The 17,919-nt window shown below is 41.3% G+C and overlaps 1 protein-coding gene across 5 annotated transcripts in view; it reads left to right on the top strand.

The window, feature by feature from the left end:
• Positions 1–17,919, top strand: part of POC1B (POC1 centriolar protein B) — a 114,071-nt gene that overhangs the window by 35,521 nt on the left and 60,631 nt on the right. For all 5 annotated transcript variants that reach the window (XM_008256874.4, XM_070052685.2, XM_070052686.2 and 2 more), the window contains 2 exons: positions 16,317–16,424; positions 16,543–16,658. In XM_008256874.4, the coding sequence (XP_008255096.1) occupies positions 16,317–16,424; positions 16,543–16,658 (224 nt within the window). The remainder of the gene's footprint in view (positions 1–16,316; positions 16,425–16,542; positions 16,659–17,919) is intronic.

Here is a 17,919-nt window from a genome sequence, read left to right as displayed (position 1 = left end):
GGGGTATCTTTCAGGTGATACAGTCAGGTTGCTTAGTTTCAGCAGAGAGGAGTTAAGAGCATGGACTCATTAGCATGTAACCCTGGACACATGACTTACCCTCTTAGTCTGTCCCCCTGTAAAATGGGTGCAATGGGAGTACTTTCCTCAGAGTAATATTGTGAAAATTAAATACATTAATGAATGTAAAATATCAATGTCAACTCTTTTTTTTAAGATTTATTTATTTATTTGAAAGGCAGAGTTACAAAGAGGCAGAGAGAGAGAGAGAGAGAGAGGTCTTCCATCCACTGGTTCACTCCCCAAATGACCACAGTGGCCAAAGCTGGGCTGATCTGAAGCCAGGAGCTTCTTCTGGGCATCCCATGGGACTGCAGGGCCCAAGCACTTGGGCTATCTTCTGCTGCTTTCCGAGGCATATCAGCAGGGAGCTGGATTGGAAGTAGAGCAGCCGGAATTGGAAGTGGAACAACCAGGACTGGAACCCATGCCCATATGGGATGCTGGCACTGTAGGCAGCAGCTTTATCCACTACACCACAGTGCCTCCTATCACCTGCCATTTTTAAAGATTTATTTATTTGAAAGAGAGAGAGAAAGAGGCAGAGAGAGAGCGAGGGATGGAGACAAAGTTCTTCCATCCACTTGTTCATTTCCCAGACAGCTGCAATGGCCTGGGCTGGGCTGGGCCAGGCCAAAGCCAGGAGCCTGAGACTCACATCCAAGTACTTGAGCCCATCTATCTGCTGCTTTTCCAGATGTAACATCAGGGAGCTGGATTGGAATTGGAGCAGTGAAACTCAGATGGACACCCTTATGGAATGCTGGTGTCGCCAGCAGAAGTTTAACCTGCTGTTCTACTACACTGGCCCTAATGTCAATTCTTTACCACTCTCACATTCCAGTTCTGCCTCCTCAGGAGGTCACCTTTAGGTGATGTTTAAAAGTCATTTCACACATTTGCACATAATTTTGGAGGTTTTGACTTCAGGTAGCTGTTATCATCTATTCAATGTATTTTATGTATTTGACTGCCAGAGAGCAAATTTTACATCTTAAGTGGTTAAGTCTGAAAATCTGCTTTTTAATTGGCATACTTAGAACTTAGAATATTTAAATTCGTGTAACTAATCTTATGATTAGATTTAAGTCTACCATCTTACTGTTTTCTGTTTTTTTTTTTTTTTTTTTAAAGATTTATTATTTATTTTACTTGAAAGTCAGAGTTACACAGAGAGAGAAGAGGCAGAGAGAGAGAAAGTCTTCCATCCATTGGTTCACTTCCTAATTGGCCACAATGGCCGTAGCTGTGCCGATCTGAAGCCAGAATCCTGGAGCTTCTTCCAGGTCTCCCACACGGGTGCAGGGGCTTAGGGGCTTGGACCATCTTCTACTGCATTCCCAGGCCATAGCAGACAGCTGGATTGGAAGTGGAGCAGCTGGGTCTCAAACCGGCACCCATATGGGATGCCAGCACTGCAGGCGGCGGCTTTACCTGCTATGCCACAGCGCCGACCCCTTCTATTTGTCTTGTATGCTGTTTACTTACCCTCCTTTCTTTTGGATTGAATATTTCTTCCCACCCCTATATTAATGACTTTTTAGCCTTATATTGTCTTTATTTTTTCTGTTCAGTTGTAACTGCTAGAGGCTATAATATGCTTCCTTAACACAGTCTATTCGTGAATTAGTTTTATGATATTTTATATAAATTAGAACTTATAAAAATATATCTCTACTTACCTACTTCTTCATAATTTTACTCCCACACATAAGTTCACAATACACTAAGCAGCTAATTTTCTTTTAAAATAAAAAACAGGGCTGCTGCCTGCAGTGCTGGCATCCCCATGTGGGTGCTGCATCGAGTCCTGGCTGCCCCACTTCTGACCTAGCTCTCTGCTACGGCCTGGGAAAGCAGTAGAGGATGGCCCAAGTCCTTGGGCCTTTGCACCCACATGGGAGACTTGGAAGAAGCTCCTGGCTCCTGGCTTCAGATTGGCACAGGTCCAGCCATTGTGGCCATCTGGGGAGTGAACCAACAGATGGAAGACCTCTCTTTGCCTCTGCCTCTCTGTAAACTCCACCTTTTAAATAAATAAATATTTTTAAAAATAAAAAATAAAAAATTTATTTTTAACTATGTGTTTACCTGTTCTAACACTGTTTGTTTATTGGTGTAGACCCATGTTTCCACTGAGTATCATTTCTTCAGCTTTAAACACTTCACTTACCATTTCCTGTAATGCAGTCTCCTGGTGATGACGTCTGTCAGCTTTCTGTTTAGCCCTCACATGGATGTTTTTGCTGAGATGTATAATTTTAGGTTGGAAGATGTCATGTGCTAAATGGGTATTTGGCATGGTGGCTAAGATGCTTGTTGGCTTGCCCACACTGGAATGCCTAGGTTTGAGCGCTGGTTCCTCCACATCCTGTCTAGCTTCTTGCTTATTATGCACAACCTGGTGGTAGCAGCAGGTGATGGCTGAAGTACTTGGATCCCTGCCACCTATATAGGACACCTAGATTGAGTTCCTGGCCTTTGCTATTACAGGGATTTGGGGAATGAACTGGCAAATAAAATAGAAATCTTGATCACACCCTTTCTCTGCCTTAAACATAAAAAAATGAAAACAAGTAAATAAAAATGAAAGATGTCTTTTGCTATAGTCTGTGTATTAGTGGTTTTTTTTTTTTTTTTTTTAAAGACAGAGTTAGAGGTGTAGAGTCAAAAGGAGAGAAAAAGGGCTTCCATCTGCTGGTTCACTCCCCAATTGGCTGCAACAGCTGTAGCTGAGCCGATCAGAAGCCAGGAGCCAGGAGCTTCTGCTGGGTCTCTCACACAGGTGCAGGGGCCCAAACACTTGGGCCATCCTCTGCTGTTTTCCCAGGGCATAGCAGAGAGCTGGATTGGAAGTATAGCAGCCTGGATTCAAACTGGTGCGCATATGGGATGCTGGCACTACAAGCAGGGGCTTTAACCTGCTGTGCCACAGCACCAGCCTCTGTGTATTTCTGTTCGTAGAGGCAGAACCAATAGGTTATATGTAAAGATATTTAAGAGGGAATTTATTGACAAATTGACTCATATGGTTGTAGCAGCTGTGAAGTCTCATTACAAGTTATCTATTGGCTGGAGACCTGGAATGCTAGTAGCATGGCTCAGTTCAAGTTGAAAGACCTCAGAACCTCAGTTTAAGTCTGAAAGCATCTCTCTTATGCTCCTCAAAATTCTGTCCTTTTTGCAGCTCTGATTTTTTTTTTTTTTTAGATTTATTTATTTGTTTGAAAGAGTTACAGAAAGAGAGAGAAAGACAGAGAGATCTTTTACCTGCTGGTTCACTCTCCTTATGGTTTCAATAGCCAGGGCTGGGCCAGGCCGAAGCCAGGATCCAGGAGCTTCTTCCAGGTCTCCTCTGTGGGTGGCAGTAGCCCAAACACTTAGGTCATGTTCCACTGCTTTTCCCAGGCCAGTAGCAGCGATCTGGATCAGAAGTGGAGCAGCCAGTACTCAAACTGGCACTCAAATGGGATTCTGGCACTGCAGGCAACAGCTTTACCAGCTATGCCATAATGCTGGTCCCTGCAGCTCTGAATTTTGACTTTATTTCCTCTGCCCAGTGAGCCTATTCACTGTGTCTTGGGTGATCTACATCTTTATACCAAGGTTTGTAGAATGCTCCCAAGGAGAGAACTGAGATGGATTTTATGATTATCTCACATTCTAATTTTAGATATAATAAATATATACAACTAGCCAGGAGAAAAGTAACTAGGAAAAAAAAGTAGAACAAACTTTCCACCCAGTTCTCAATACATAGTATAAAACTATAGCAATTAAAATATTGTGATAATGATGCAACATTAAGGAGATAGTTCATAGAAAGGCCTGAGCAGAGTCATGCTTATATGGGAAGTTGTTTTGTGATAAAGGTGGCATTTTCAATTAGTGGGGAAGTACATGGACTATTTAATATGTAGGTAAGATAACTAGATGTATATTTAGAAAAATACAGTTTGAATGTTTATTTCACAGTATACATTTTTAAAATTGTAGGTGAATTGGCCGGCGCCGCAACTCAATAGGCTAATCCTCCACCTAGTGGCGCTGGCACACCGGGTTCAGGTCCCAGTCGGGGCGCCGGATTCTTTCCCGATTGCCCCTCTTCCAGGCCAGCTCTCTGCTGTGGCCCAGGAGGGCAGTGGAGGATGGCCCAAGTGCTTGGGCCCTGCACCCCATGGGAGACCAGGATAAGTACCTGGCTCCTGCCATCGGATCAGTGTGGTGCGCCGGCCACAGTGTGCCGGCCGCAGCGGCCATTGGAGGGTGAACCAATGGCAAAAGGAAGACCTTTCTCTCTGTCTCTCTCTCACTATCCACTCTGCCTGTCAAAAAAAAAAATTGTAGGTGAATTAAGCAGCAGCTAAATATTAAAAATAATACAAGTGATACTACTTTTTCTCCTAATGCATGGGCAGTGTATTCAAATGAATAAGTAGAGGATAAGTAGAGCACTTGTTTGTCCTTTTAGAATTTTATTTTTATTTGCAAGGGCCTATGTGGTTTTATACTTATATTTACTTATTTATGTGAAAGAGTTACACAGAGAGAGAAGGAGAGGCAGAGGTCTTCCATCTGGCTGGATTACTCCCCTAAATGGCCACAATGGCCAGAGCTGTACCGATCTGAAGCCAGTAGTCAAGAGCTTCTTCCGGGTCTCCCATGTGGGTGCAGGGGCCCAAGCAATTGGGCCATCTTCTGCTGTTTTCCCAGGCCATAGCAGAGGGCTAAATCAGAAGTGGAGCAGCTGGAACTCGAATTGGCGCCCATTTGGGATACCAGCACTGTAGGCAGCAGCTTTATGCTCTATGCCACAGTGCCGGCCCCAAGTATTTGAATTTTAAATGTATACCATGGACCTAAGTAATTAAAATTCAGTGTTTGTCTTTGTGTCCAGAACATATTATGGGCTTGTTCTTGGAGCCCAAACTTACTAGATGTGGCATAGGGATGGGATGGTGCCCATAGTGTAAGAGGAGATGAATAGCTGACTTCTCCAGACAAAGCATTGTTCACCACCAGGCATCTTAACTTACAGAAATATTTTTAGGATATGCCATCTATTGAGAAATATACTCCTGATTTCTTAAAGCAGATTTTTAAGATGTATTTATTTATTTATTTTATTTGAGAGGTAGAGTTACAAGAAGAGAAAAAGAGAGAACCAGAGAAAGGCCCATCTGCTGCTTCACTTCCCCAAATGGCCACAATGGCGGGAGCTGGGTTGATTTGAAGCCAGAAGCCAAGAGCTTCTGGGGTCTCCCACATGGGTGCAGGGGCTCAAGCGCTTGGGCCATCTTCTTCTGCTTTCCCAGGCCTTAGCAGAGAGCTGGATCAGAAGAGGAGTAGCTGGCACTTAAACCAGTGTCCATACAGGATGCCATCACTGTACACCACAGTCCCAGCCTCTACTCCTGATTCTAAGATACAAACTTGTGGGGTCGGCACTATGGTGTAGCAGGTTAAGCCTCCACATGCAGTGTCAGCATCCTGTATGGGCGCTAGTTCGAGTCCTGGATGCTCCACTTCCAATCCAGCTCTTTGCTATGCCCTGAGAAAGTAGAAGATGGCCCAAGTCCTTGGGCCCCTGCACCTGCATGGGAGACCCAGAAGAAGCTCCTGGCTTCTGGCTTCAGATTAGTGTGGCTCTGGCCAGTGAGGCCAATTAGGGATTGAACCAACAGATGGCAGACCTCGCTCTGTCTGCTTCTCCTCTCTCTATGTAACTCTTCTGAATTAATAAATAAAAAATACAAACTTGTGTCATCTTTGTAGAAATCAGTTTGCAAAATATATCTAGTCTTTGCTTCAGTGATTCCATAACTTGAAATTTATTCTAAACAATATAATTTTGGGTAAAGCTTTATATTCAGAGGTATTGCTTTCAGCATAATTTATAAGGATAATAAATTAGATTAGGGCTGGCACTGTGGCACAGCGGGTTAAAGCTATGGCTTGCAGTGTCAGCATCCCACTTTGGCACTGGTTGAAGTCCCAGCTGCTTCACTTCCGATCCAGCTCTCTGCTATGGCCTGAGAAAGCAGTAGAAGATGGCCTGAGTCCTTGGGCCCCTGCACCCACATGGGAGACCCGGAAGCAGCTCCTGGCTTTGGGTAGACTCAGCTCCGGCCATTGCAGCCATTTGGGGAGTGAACCAGTGGATGGAAGACCTCTCTCCATCTCTGTCTCTACCTCTCTCTGTAACTCTGCCTTTCAAATAAATGAAATAAATCTTTAAAAAAATTAGTAATAACCAATTTTTTTCAAAATAAAAAAAGTGATTAAGTAAATAGCTTATGTAGCCATTAAAAGAGGAATATAATGTAAGTTATGGTATGAAAAATATGTTTACAGGGATAAAATTCAGAACTCATGGTTTTAATATAAAGGACCAGTGCATTAACAAAAGATAAGGTACACAGAAATTTAGGTGTTAATTGTGTTTGAGTGTTGGGATTCTGGACTTTTAAAATTTTCAGTATTACCCAATTTTTAAAGTAATTTTTTTCTCTAATGACTGCTAAAGAAAACATTGAAAAATATATGTAGGTAAGAAATATCTCTTTATAGTTGTGAAAGAATTTTTCTAAAACATAAGGTTATTATAGCTCTATACTTCAAATAATAAATACTATAGGATAACTTGTTTTAAGAGGCCGTCAGCCCAAAATAAGTAGAGGTTAATACAGATAACTTTTCAAACAGTGTTGCTTTTCTAGCATTCATTGAGGGGGAACAATTTGCTTTTAACTTTAACAATTTGTTAGAAGTGTTATGAATGAACTTTTCACTGTTTGAATTGCAAAGATTTTTTCTTGTGGAAATGGATAATAGATGTTCTTGACATACGATGGGATTGCATCCTGATCAGCCCATCATAAGATGAATAGATTGTAAGTAAGACATGCACTGAATACCCCTAATTCACTGAACATCTGGCCCAGTAACACAGCACAGTGTAGAGTATCACTTGTTCACTCGTAATTGCAGTGCTGAGTGGGAGCTGAGGCTCACTGCCAACATCGAGACAGCACATCGTGGTGCCTTTCACTAGCCCAGGGAAAGACCAGAATTCAAAATCCAAAGTATTAAATGCTTATTCCTTTCACACTATTGTAAAGTTGAAAAATTTTTAAGTCAAGGGCCATCTGTATCGCATAAAATTTATCATTATAACCATTATTGTGTGTGCAGTTCAATGGCATTAAGTACATTCACATTTTTGTGCAACAAATTTCAAAGATTTCAAAACATCAGCTTTCATTGGCTATAAATAATGGAAGTCAGTCTCAAGTCCCTTAAAAAGTATTTTTGTTTTTGTTTTTAAAATTCCATTAATAATTACTAAGGCTTTCTCAGTGCCAGGCACTGTGTCTGGGCAGACAACAGTGACAGAGAGAGAGAGAGTTCTCTGTTCTTGGAGCTTACATTCTGTTAGGGAAGCAAACATGGAAAACTCAGCTGCATGTGTGATGTCCCTGTGGCTGTGGGCTGCTCTGAAGACATCCTGGGGAGCAAACATTGAGGAAGACTATTCCTAAGGGTGTGACATTGAAACAGAACTTTTGAAGATCATGCAAAATCCTTTGATGTATTTTGAACAAAGAGGAGCAAGCAGGTTTTGAGGAACAGGGAGCAGCGTATTAGGAAAGGCCCAAGGTAAGTGCAAGAACCTAAGGGAAAATGATGTGATGCTGTGAAGAGTGAGACAGGTCCTGGAGACTTACGGAAAGCAGGGGTAAGGATGTCGGACTTTTTCCCAAGGGAAAGGTGAAAGCACCAAAGGGTTTTAAGCAGAAGAACTGATCCAGCCTGATGTAAGATTGAAAGATCACTTGATGATTGTAGAGAATGGAAGACGGCAGAGTTAGTGGTGCTTTGAGATGGTAGGATCTGGTAACAGGTTAGAATGTGGGGACTAAAAAATGAAGGGCAATCAGGAAGACTCCTGGGTTTCTAAGTTGAGAAACCATTTACTGGAAAAGGAGCAGTTTGGGGGGTGGGGGGGAATGATGAGTCCAGATTTGGACAAGTTCTGAGTTGGAGGTGCCCATGGGACATCCCTGAGGAGACACCTAGTAGGCATTTACACTTTTGGGTAGACATCCCGGGAGATAAGTGTGGGCATATAGAAAGTAAATGACCTGACATGTAATTAATCTTTTTATTTTTTTCATCTGCTTTTCATCTCTCAGCATTTGCAAGAATGAATCTTGTTACCACAGTCAACAGATGGTTTCTCCTCTAATGCTGACCAACCCTTTAAAAAGCATAAATATTTATTTATTTATTTGAACTTCACTTTAAGTATGTAAAAAACAAAAGCAAAGCAAACTCTGGGACTGCCAGTTTTTTTAATGAATATATGAAAGTTTTAGATCTCAGTGTAACCCAAACTTCTCATTATACAAACAGAAACAGTGGCCAGTGGACCTGTGTGCTTGAGCTGGGCAGTGGAAGAATCAGCCCTAGAATTCTGGACTCTACTTCCCGGGCAGTCTTATTTCCATTACTTTTTACTGCTTTCTCTTGTATTGAAGAGCTGCTGACCTCAGCAAATCCCTTATGAATGATTTGGGTTTTGCAAGGCGTGGAGCTACGCCTATCCTGTTTGGTCTCAGGGTCCTGAGGACTGAAAATGTGTGCTTTATAGAATATTTATTTTAATGATAAGAAATATCCAAAGGGAAATTTGAAAGCACATTAAAACATTTCATGGCTTATGGGCCCTTTTGGTTTTCTGAACCAAAGGTCAGAATAACACTGCATATAGGCATAGCATTTTAGATAGTTTTAGGAACTCCTGGGTTCCAGGTGAAAGATATAATCTGGGCTACTCTCAATGACCTGTAAACCAGTTTTTCTAGAAAGAAGTTAAAAAATTTCCTCATTCTCTTGATTGAGTACCAATACATTTTAAGGGATTCAATAATAGCTCAATTAACTTCCCAAATGCCTTACAGGCGGTCCCTGCCTGCCAACTCCATGAGTCACTATTGACTGAAATAAAGTCCATCTCTGACCTACTCTGGAAACTTTAAAAGGCGCTGGGTGGAACAGAGTTAGAGTCAGAAAGCTATTAATGTTTTAGTAGAATTTTTTTTAATCCTCTTAACACCCTTAAAATTAACAGGCCAGTTAGGTGTTATTTAAGCCCTGACAGTAAAGAGAAGACTAACCTTTCCTGATCAAAGGACAAAGAGAAGCTGGTGTTATTTGTGCTAAACTATTTTTCATGTATCTAATTAAATGTTAAGAGGGAGGAGGCAGGGTCCAGCGCTATGGTGCAATAGGATAATCCTCCGCCTGTGGCGCCGACATCCCATATGGGCAGCAATTCTAGTCACAGCTGCTCCATTTCCAATCCAGCTCTCTGCTATAGCCTGGGAAAGTAGTAGAAGATTGCCCAAGTCCTTGGGCCCCTGCACCCATGTGGGAGACCCAGAAGAAGCTCCCAGCTCCTGGCTTCTGATCAGCTCAGCTACAGCTGTTGCAGCCAACTGGGGAGTGAACCAGCAGATGGAAGACCTTTTTCTCTGTCCTTCTCACTGTCTGTGACTCTTAAATAAATAAATAAAATCTTTAAAAAAAAAAAAAAAAAAAGGAGGAGGAGGAGGAAAAGCAATAGAAATGGCCATCCTCACTTTCAGGCCCTCTAGAGGCAAAAAACATGCAGTAGTTATCATGTAGTGTCCAAGGATGGGAGACCTTAACATTGAGGCCCCTTTGTTTGAGCCGGAAGCCACCCCTCCCTCTGGCACCAGCTTATTGCCAGCCACGCATACATGTGCATTCATCTGAGGTGCACAGCCCCTTCATTTCTTTAGCACTGGGAGATTTCTCCTAGGCTGGGGACGCTCCTACTCAGAATGAATTTTAAGCTTACCAAGATAACCTCCTTTTCCTTATTTGCAAGTTTCTTTAAAATCTTATTCTGTGGAGCTTCTGGTAACAGATTGGCAGCTTTTTTGTTTTAATTTTTTCATATCACTATCTATAATGATATTCATGTGCCCTCCATCCTCTTCCTCCCTGGAATGAAAATCTTATGAGGGCATAGATCTTTTTTAAAAAATGATTTTTTATTTATAAAAGATTTTTTTATTTATACAGATTTCATGTAATTTATAAATACAGATTTAGGAGCATAGTGATATTTCCCACCCTACTCCTGGCCATGCTCCCACCTTCCCCCCTCCTTCCTTTCTTATTTTTTCTTTTAATTTTTACAATGATATACTTTCAGTTTATTTTATAATCATAAACTTAACCCTTCACTAAGTTAAAAATTCAACAAATAGAAGGAAAAAAAGCACTGTTCCTCAATAGTATAGACAAGGGCTATAAACAATAATCATATCTCAGAATGTCAGTTTCACTCATATACTTTACATTTTTTTAAGATTTATTTTATTTATTTGAAAGAGTTACAGAGAGGTAGAGACAGAGAGAGAGAGGTCTTCCATCCACTGATTCACTCCCCAGATGGCCGCAACAGCTAGAGCTGCGCCGATCCGAAGCCAGGAGCCAGGAACTTCTTCTGGGTCTCCCACATAGCTGCAGGGGCCCAGGGATTTGTGCCATCTTCTACTACTTTCCCAGGCCACAGCAGAAAGCTGGATTGGAAGAGGAGCAGCTGGGACTCAAACCAGCGCCCGTATGGGATGCCAACACTTCAGGCCAGGGCTTTAACCCGCTGTGCCACAGCACCAGCCCCAGTATACTTTACATTTTTTGCACTCTATTAGTTATCACAGATCAGGAAAAATATATGCTATCTATCTTTCTGGGACTGGCTTATGTCACTAAACATAATGGTTCTAGTTACATCCATTTTGTTGCAAAAGACAGAATTCAATGGCTGACTAGTATTCCATAGTGTATATATACTACAGTGTCTTTTCCAGTCATCAGTTGATGGACATCCGGGTTGATTCCATATCTTAGCTATTGTGAATTGAGCTGCAGTAAACATGGGGGTATAAATAGCTCTTTCATATGCTGATTTCATTCCGTTTGGGTAAATTCCCAGGAGTGGGATGGCTAAGTCCTATGGTAGATCTAGTTTCAGATTTCTGAGGAGTATCCATACTGTCTTCCATAATGGTTGTATTAGTTTACATTCCCACCAGCAGTGCATTAGGGTACTTTTCTCCCCACATCCTCACCAGCATTTATTGTTTTTTTTTTTTTTTTTTTTTTTTTTTTTTTTTTCTATATGAGAACTACTCTCACTGGGATGAAATGAAACCTCATTTTGGTTTTGATTTACATATCCCTGATGGCTAGTAATTCTGAGCACATTTTCGTGTGTCTGTTGGCCATTTGTATTTCACATTTTGAAAAATGCCTGTTCATGTCCTTTGCCCATTTCTCTCTTTTTTATTAGAAAACTTTTATTTAAAAAATATAAATTTCAAAAGTACAACTTTTGGATTATAGCGGTTCTTCCCCCCATAACCACCTACCCACCTGCAAACCATCCCATCTCCTACTCCCTCTCCCATCCCATTCTTCATTAAGATTCATTTTTAATTATCTTCATATACAGAAGATCAACTCTATACTGAATAAAGATTTCAACAGTTTGAAAACACACAGACACACAAAGTATAAAGTACTGTTTGAAGATTAGTTTTACCATTAATTCTCATAGTACAACACATTAAGGACAGAGGTCCTACTTGGGGAGCAAGTGCACAGTGACTCCTGTTGTTGATTTAACCATTGACACTCTTATTTATGATGTCAGTAATACCTTGAGGTCTCTTGTCATGAGCTGCCAAGGCTATGGAAGTCTCTTGGGTTCACAAACTCTGACCTTATTTAGACAAGGCCATAATCAAAGTGGAAGTTCTCTCCTCCCTTCAGAGAAAGGTACCTCCTTCTTTGATGGCCCCTTCTTTCCACCGGGATCCCACTCAGAGAGATCTTTCATATAGGTCATTTTTTGCCAGTGTCTTGGCTTTCCATGCCTGAGAAACTCTCATGGGCTTTTTAGCCAGATCTGAATGCCTTAAGGGCTGATTCTGAGGCCAGAGTGCTGTTTAGGGCATTTGCCATTCTATGAGTCTGCTGTGTATCCCGCTTCCCATGTTGGATTATTCTCTCCTTTTTAATTCTATCAATTATTATTAGCAGACACTGGTCTTGTTTATGTGATCCCTCTGACACTTAATCCTATCTTTATGATCAGATATAAACTTAAACTAATCACTTTAACTAGTAAGGTGGCGTTGGTACCTACCAACTTAATGTGATTCGGAGTCCCATCTTTGCCTATTTCTTAACTGAATTGTTTGTTTTGTTGTTGCTGAGTTCTTTGGGTTCTTTTTAGATTCTGGATATTAATCCTTTATCAGCTGCATAGTTTGCAAATATTTTCTTCCATTCTATCAGTTGTTTCTTTACTTTTTGAGTGTTTTTGCAATGTAGAAGCTTCTTAGCTTGATGTAATTCCATTTGTCTATTTTTGCTTTTATTGCCTGTGCTTCTGGGGTCTTTTCCAAGAAGGGCTTGCCTATGCCAGTGTCTTGCAAAATTTCCCCAAAGTTATCCTCTGGTAATTTGATGGTATCAGGTCATAGATTTAGGTTCTCAGTCAATTTTGTGTTGATTTTTGTGTAAAATATAAGATAAGGATCTTGTTTCTTATTTCCGCATGTGGAGATCCAATTTTTCCAGCACTAATTGTTGAAGAGACTGTCCTTTCTTTAAGGATTGACTTTAGCTCCTTTGTCAAAGATTTATTGGTTGTAGATGCATGGATTGATTTCTGGGATTTCTGTTTTGTTACATTGGTTTACGTGTCTACCAGGGTGTTTTGATTATAACTGCACTGTGATATGTCTTGAGACATGAAATTGTGTTGCCTCCAGCTTTGTTTTTGTTGTTTAATATTGCTTTAGCTATTTCTGGCCTCTTGTGCTTCCATCTAAAGTATAACGTCATTTTTTCTAGATCAGAGAAGAATGTCATTGGTATTTTGATTGGTATTGCATTGAATCTGTAAAGTGCTTTCAGTATTGTCAACATTTTGATGATGTTAATTTTTCAATCCACAAACATGGAAGAACTTACCCATCTCACATCCACAGCTATATTCCTGTTACCCAGGGCAGCGAGTGCCGTGTGCTGAATACTGGCAGGTACTCAGAAAGTCTTTGGATGAATCAGTGAATGAGTGTCATCCCCATATACTTCTGAAGGACACGGACTGGGTCTGTTTTACTTAGAGCCCTTGACAGCACACACAAGTTTTTATTAAAGGATAGTTAGTGGCCTCCTAAGAGCCCTCCCTACATGGTGGTTTCCCTCCACTTTACAATTCTCTGTGTTTTACACAGAAACCACACAGATCCTTTTGTGAACTAAATCATTTGACAGTAGAAGAAACCTTCCCTTTTTTCACTAACTTAAACAGTCTAGTTCAGGGGTTTTGCTATGGAAGTAGAGGCTCAGTTCAAGTCTTCTCCTTATGACCATGTGACGCTGACAATTACAGATCCTCTCTTGCCTCTATTTATTCATCTCTAGTTTAAGGCAAGCAATAGCATCTGTTTTATAAGGTTCTTTTGAAAGTTAAATGAGGGGCCAGGCGCCATTGCTCACTTGGCTAATCCTCCGCCTGCGGTGCTGGCATCCGATATGTGCGCCGGTTTCTAGTCCTGGTTGCTCCTCTTCCAGTCCAGCTCTCTCCTGTGGCCCGGGAAGGCAGTGAAGGATGGCCCAAGTGCTTGGGCCTCTGTACCCGCATGGGAGACCAGGAAGAAACACGTGGCTCCTGGCTTCGGATTGGTGCAGCGCTGGCTGTAGCGGCCATTTGGGGAGTGAACCAATGGAAGGAAGACCTTTCTCTCTGTCTCTCTCTCTCAATGTCTATAACTCTACCTGTCAAATAAAAAAAAAAAAAGTTAAATGAGGTTCTAGAGAGTAAAGTGTTAAGAACTGCTCTAGGACATAAGTGCTTAATAAATGTAGGTGGGCTGATGTGATGGTGGTAGGTTTTGGCCAATAAAATTGTGGAGTATTTTTCTGCTTTATTATCATTGAAATTATTTAATTCTATTGAATATTTTTCTTCATCTTTGCTTTCTCAGAATGTAAGAATCAGGTCATCCCCTGGAAATATTATTTAAAATATTCTCATTAAGTAATTATCTTAAAAAGCTAGACTTGTTAAGAAATATACTTTGGGGGCTGGCGCCGTGGCTCACTTGGCTAATCCTCCACCTGTGGCACCGACACCCCAGGTTCTAGTCCCGGTTGGGGCACCGGATTCTGTCCCGGTTGCTCCTCTTCCAGTCCAGCTCTCTGCTGTGGCCCAGGAGTGCAGTGGAGGATGGTCCAAGTGCTTGGGCCCTGCACCCCGTGGGAGACCAGGAGGAAGCACCTGGCTCCTGGCTTTGGATTGGCGCAGCTCACCAGCCGCAGCACACTGGCTGCAGTATGCCGGCCGTGGCGGCCATTTTGGGGGTGAACCAATGGAAAAAGGAAGACCTTTCTCTCTCTCTCTCTCTCTCTCTCTCTCTCACTGTCTAACTCTGCCTGTCCAAAAAAGAAATATACTTTGATCCCTTGCATGCGAACTTTATTTTCATGGGGACACTGAATGGATTATTCTCCCCCAGAATCTATGAAACAAAAGTTTTCTCTGCATGGAATCCATCTGTCCTTTCTCCTAACCTTCCTTCCTTATTTATTTATTTGAAAGAGTTACAGAGAGGGAGGGAGAGTCAGAGAGACAGAGATGGTCCATCTGCTGGTTCACTCCACAGATGGTCCCAACAGCTGAGGCTGGGCCAGGCTGAAGCCAAGAGCTTCTTCCAGGTCTCCCAAATGGGTGGCAGTGACCAAAGCATTTGGGCCATCTTCTGCTACTTTTCCCAGGCCATTATCAGGGAGCAGGATGGGAAGTGGAGCAGCTGGGACACGAACTGGTGCCCATACACGATGCTGGCATCATAGGTGGCAGCTTTACCCACTATGCCACAATGCCAGCCCCTATCTTGGGCATTTCTACAATACTGTCTCTCACAATTAAATATTTCACACGTATTTTCTGGAGGAAAGGATTAATAAATATTACTTGTTATTATAAAATCAGGGTAAACTACCCAGATGGGAGGGTTTTCCTTGCAAGGTTAATTTCTTGATTTTTTTCAAAGATTATTTCCACGTAGAACCTAACTAAGCTTCAGTGTTTATTTTTGTTTGTTTTTCACTTGGTGAATCCATAAATGCCATATACTTAGTTTCTGTAAGGAAGACTTGTTTTTAGGTTAGTCTCAATGCGAGAACAAAACGAAAAACATTCAGTTATATTCTACACCTCAAGTTGATGACTTAATGGTAATCTTGACTGAAATTTAATTAGCCTGTGACCTAGCTCTGTCTTTTTTGGGGTTTTGTTATTGCTAAGATACTACTAATAAAAATACTATTTAGAGTTTCTTAATAGTCTAAATTCTGTTTACCTTTTCTATTTGGTTCTTTGCTCTTCTATCTTTAAAAAGCACTCACAATTTAAAAAGAACCTTGAAAAAGATTTGAAAGTAATAGCATAAAGCGGTACACATGATATCTAAGATTTCTCTCATTTGCTTTTTAATGGGGAATGTGGATGATAGGTTTGTCCATGAAGGAACTTCTGTCCCATATAAGCAAATTGTCCTATTTCCAGTCCATTGGAGCTCTCTGGCCTTCCTAAGTCTGAGAAATTACTGCCTCGGAGAGTTAAGTTTTTCTGTTGGTGATGTTACTTAATTTTAATTCTCAACACGCCAGTCCTTTTCTTATAAAAAGCTAGAGTACAGGGTTGGCAGGATGAGTAATAAAGGCTCTCTTGGGTCATAAGGATAACACTGGGAAATGACTGAAAAAGAAGAAATAGTGTTCTTTAAAAACACAAGTACTTTAAAAGTAGGTGGTTTGGAAGGAGTGCACAGTTGACTCAAAAATTTGCTAGAGCAGCGACCATGAAACTAAATTAGTTGAATAAAAGAATAAAAAGAAAGCAAAAACTTGGTTAGTCTGCATAGTGTATTCCTATCTTTTTGTGATTTGTCAGTGTTTGTCATGATGATATTTAGCTTGGAAAATGCTGGTTGCAGACTATCACTTTGCTGCTTGATGTGGTTAGCTGTGGTCCTTGGATGATTGGTGAGTTCAGCCTGACTTGTATGGTGTGTGCAGGTGGGAGTGATAATTGTCAGGAGCCTTTTATAATCAGACTCTTTTTTTCTGCTACTTTCCAGATTTTCACCTGATGGAAGACTAATTGTGTCATGTAGTGAGGATAAAACTGTTAAAATTTGGGACACCACAAATAAACAGTGTGTTAATAACTTCTCAGATTCTGTAGGGTAAGTTCACTCACAATTTGTTCATTTTTTTGAGTGAATTTGCTACGGAGACACTTAATCATAGCAAATGAAAGAAAAAGAAATCTAAATATTAATCTGTCTTACTGTTTTGTCTTAGGTTTGCCAATTTTGTGGATTTTAACCCAAATGGTACATGTATAGCTTCAGCAGGTTCTGATCACACTGTGAAAATCTGGGACATAAGAGTGAACAAATTACTCCAGCATTATCAAGGTAACAGTTTCATGGACACAGAAATTCAGTTGTTAATTTCTGGGAAGGGCCAGTTCTTGGTTTGGTTTGTCTCACTTTCTCTCTGTTTTTGATTTTTTTTTTTTTTTTTTTTTTTTAAATTTAAGAGGCAGAGAGGCAGTCAAAGACAGAGAATGGGTTTCCATCTTCTGATTCACTCCTCAAAGGCCCACAAAGGCCTGGGCTGGGCTGAAATCAGGAGCAGGGAATTCAACCCTGGTTTCCCATGTGAGTAGCAGGAACCCAATTACTTGAGCCATCACTACTGCTTGCCAGTGTTTGCATTATCAAGAAGCTGGAATCAGGAGGTGGGCATTGAACCCAGCCACTCTGATATGGGATGTGTTTGTCATTACTATGCTTTTTTAACAACCAGACTAAACCCCCAGTTGTAGTTTTGCTCTATTAGTGAGGGTCATGAATTTGCCTTTGACCTGACTAGAGAAGAGTACAGTTAACATCTATCAGCAACAAAAGTAAGGAAAGAGGAAGGTGAAGCGATCTTAAAATAATGTTAAAATTGTTTAAAAAAAAGTTACTGTGAGATTTTCAAATGCTAGTTATCTACACTCTGTGAGATAGTGACACTGAATTCTGAATCACAAAGAGTTAATGTGAACACAAATTAGGTACTATGACTGGTAGAAAACAACTTCTTATTGTGCCTGTGTATTGAAACTGAAGAATTAACTTGACTTTCTTGGCTTGTGTTGCATTTGTATAAAATCCACATTAATAATCACTGTCGGGCCGGCGCCGCGGCTCAATAGGCTAATCCTTCGCCTGTGGTGCCAGCACCCCGGGTTCTAGTCCTGGTTGGGGTGCCAGATTCTGTCCCGGTTGCTCCTCTTCCAGTCCAGCTCTCTGCTGTGGCCCGGGAAGGCAGTGGAAGTTGGCCCAAGTGCTTGGGTCCTGTACCCGCATGGGAGACCAAGAGGAAGCACCCAGCTCCTGGCTTCAGATTGGTGCAGCGCGATGGCCATAGCAGCCATTTGTGGGGTGAACCAGCGGAAGGAGGACCTTTCTCTCTGTCTCTCTCTCACGGTCTAATTCTGCCTGTCAAAAAAAAAAAAAAAAATCACTTTCACTTATTCGGTGTTTAGCATGTAGCAGACACTGTGCTAAATCATCACAATATTCCTAATAGGTATTATTATTACTCCCGCATTAAAGATAAGGGAATTGAGACTTCAAGAGGATAAGTACTTAAGTAATCGATGGAATTAAGGCTTTCCGCTTACAA

The sequence above is a fragment of the Oryctolagus cuniculus genome, chromosome 11, assembly GCF_051225735.1.
Source record: "Oryctolagus cuniculus isolate XC-2025 breed Fujian yellow rabbit chromosome 11, ASM5122573v1, whole genome shotgun sequence".
Taxonomy (NCBI): domain Eukaryota; kingdom Metazoa; phylum Chordata; class Mammalia; order Lagomorpha; family Leporidae; genus Oryctolagus; species Oryctolagus cuniculus.
The sequence above is the reverse complement of the archived record's forward strand: the minus strand, read 5'-3'. Positions and strand labels throughout refer to the sequence as shown.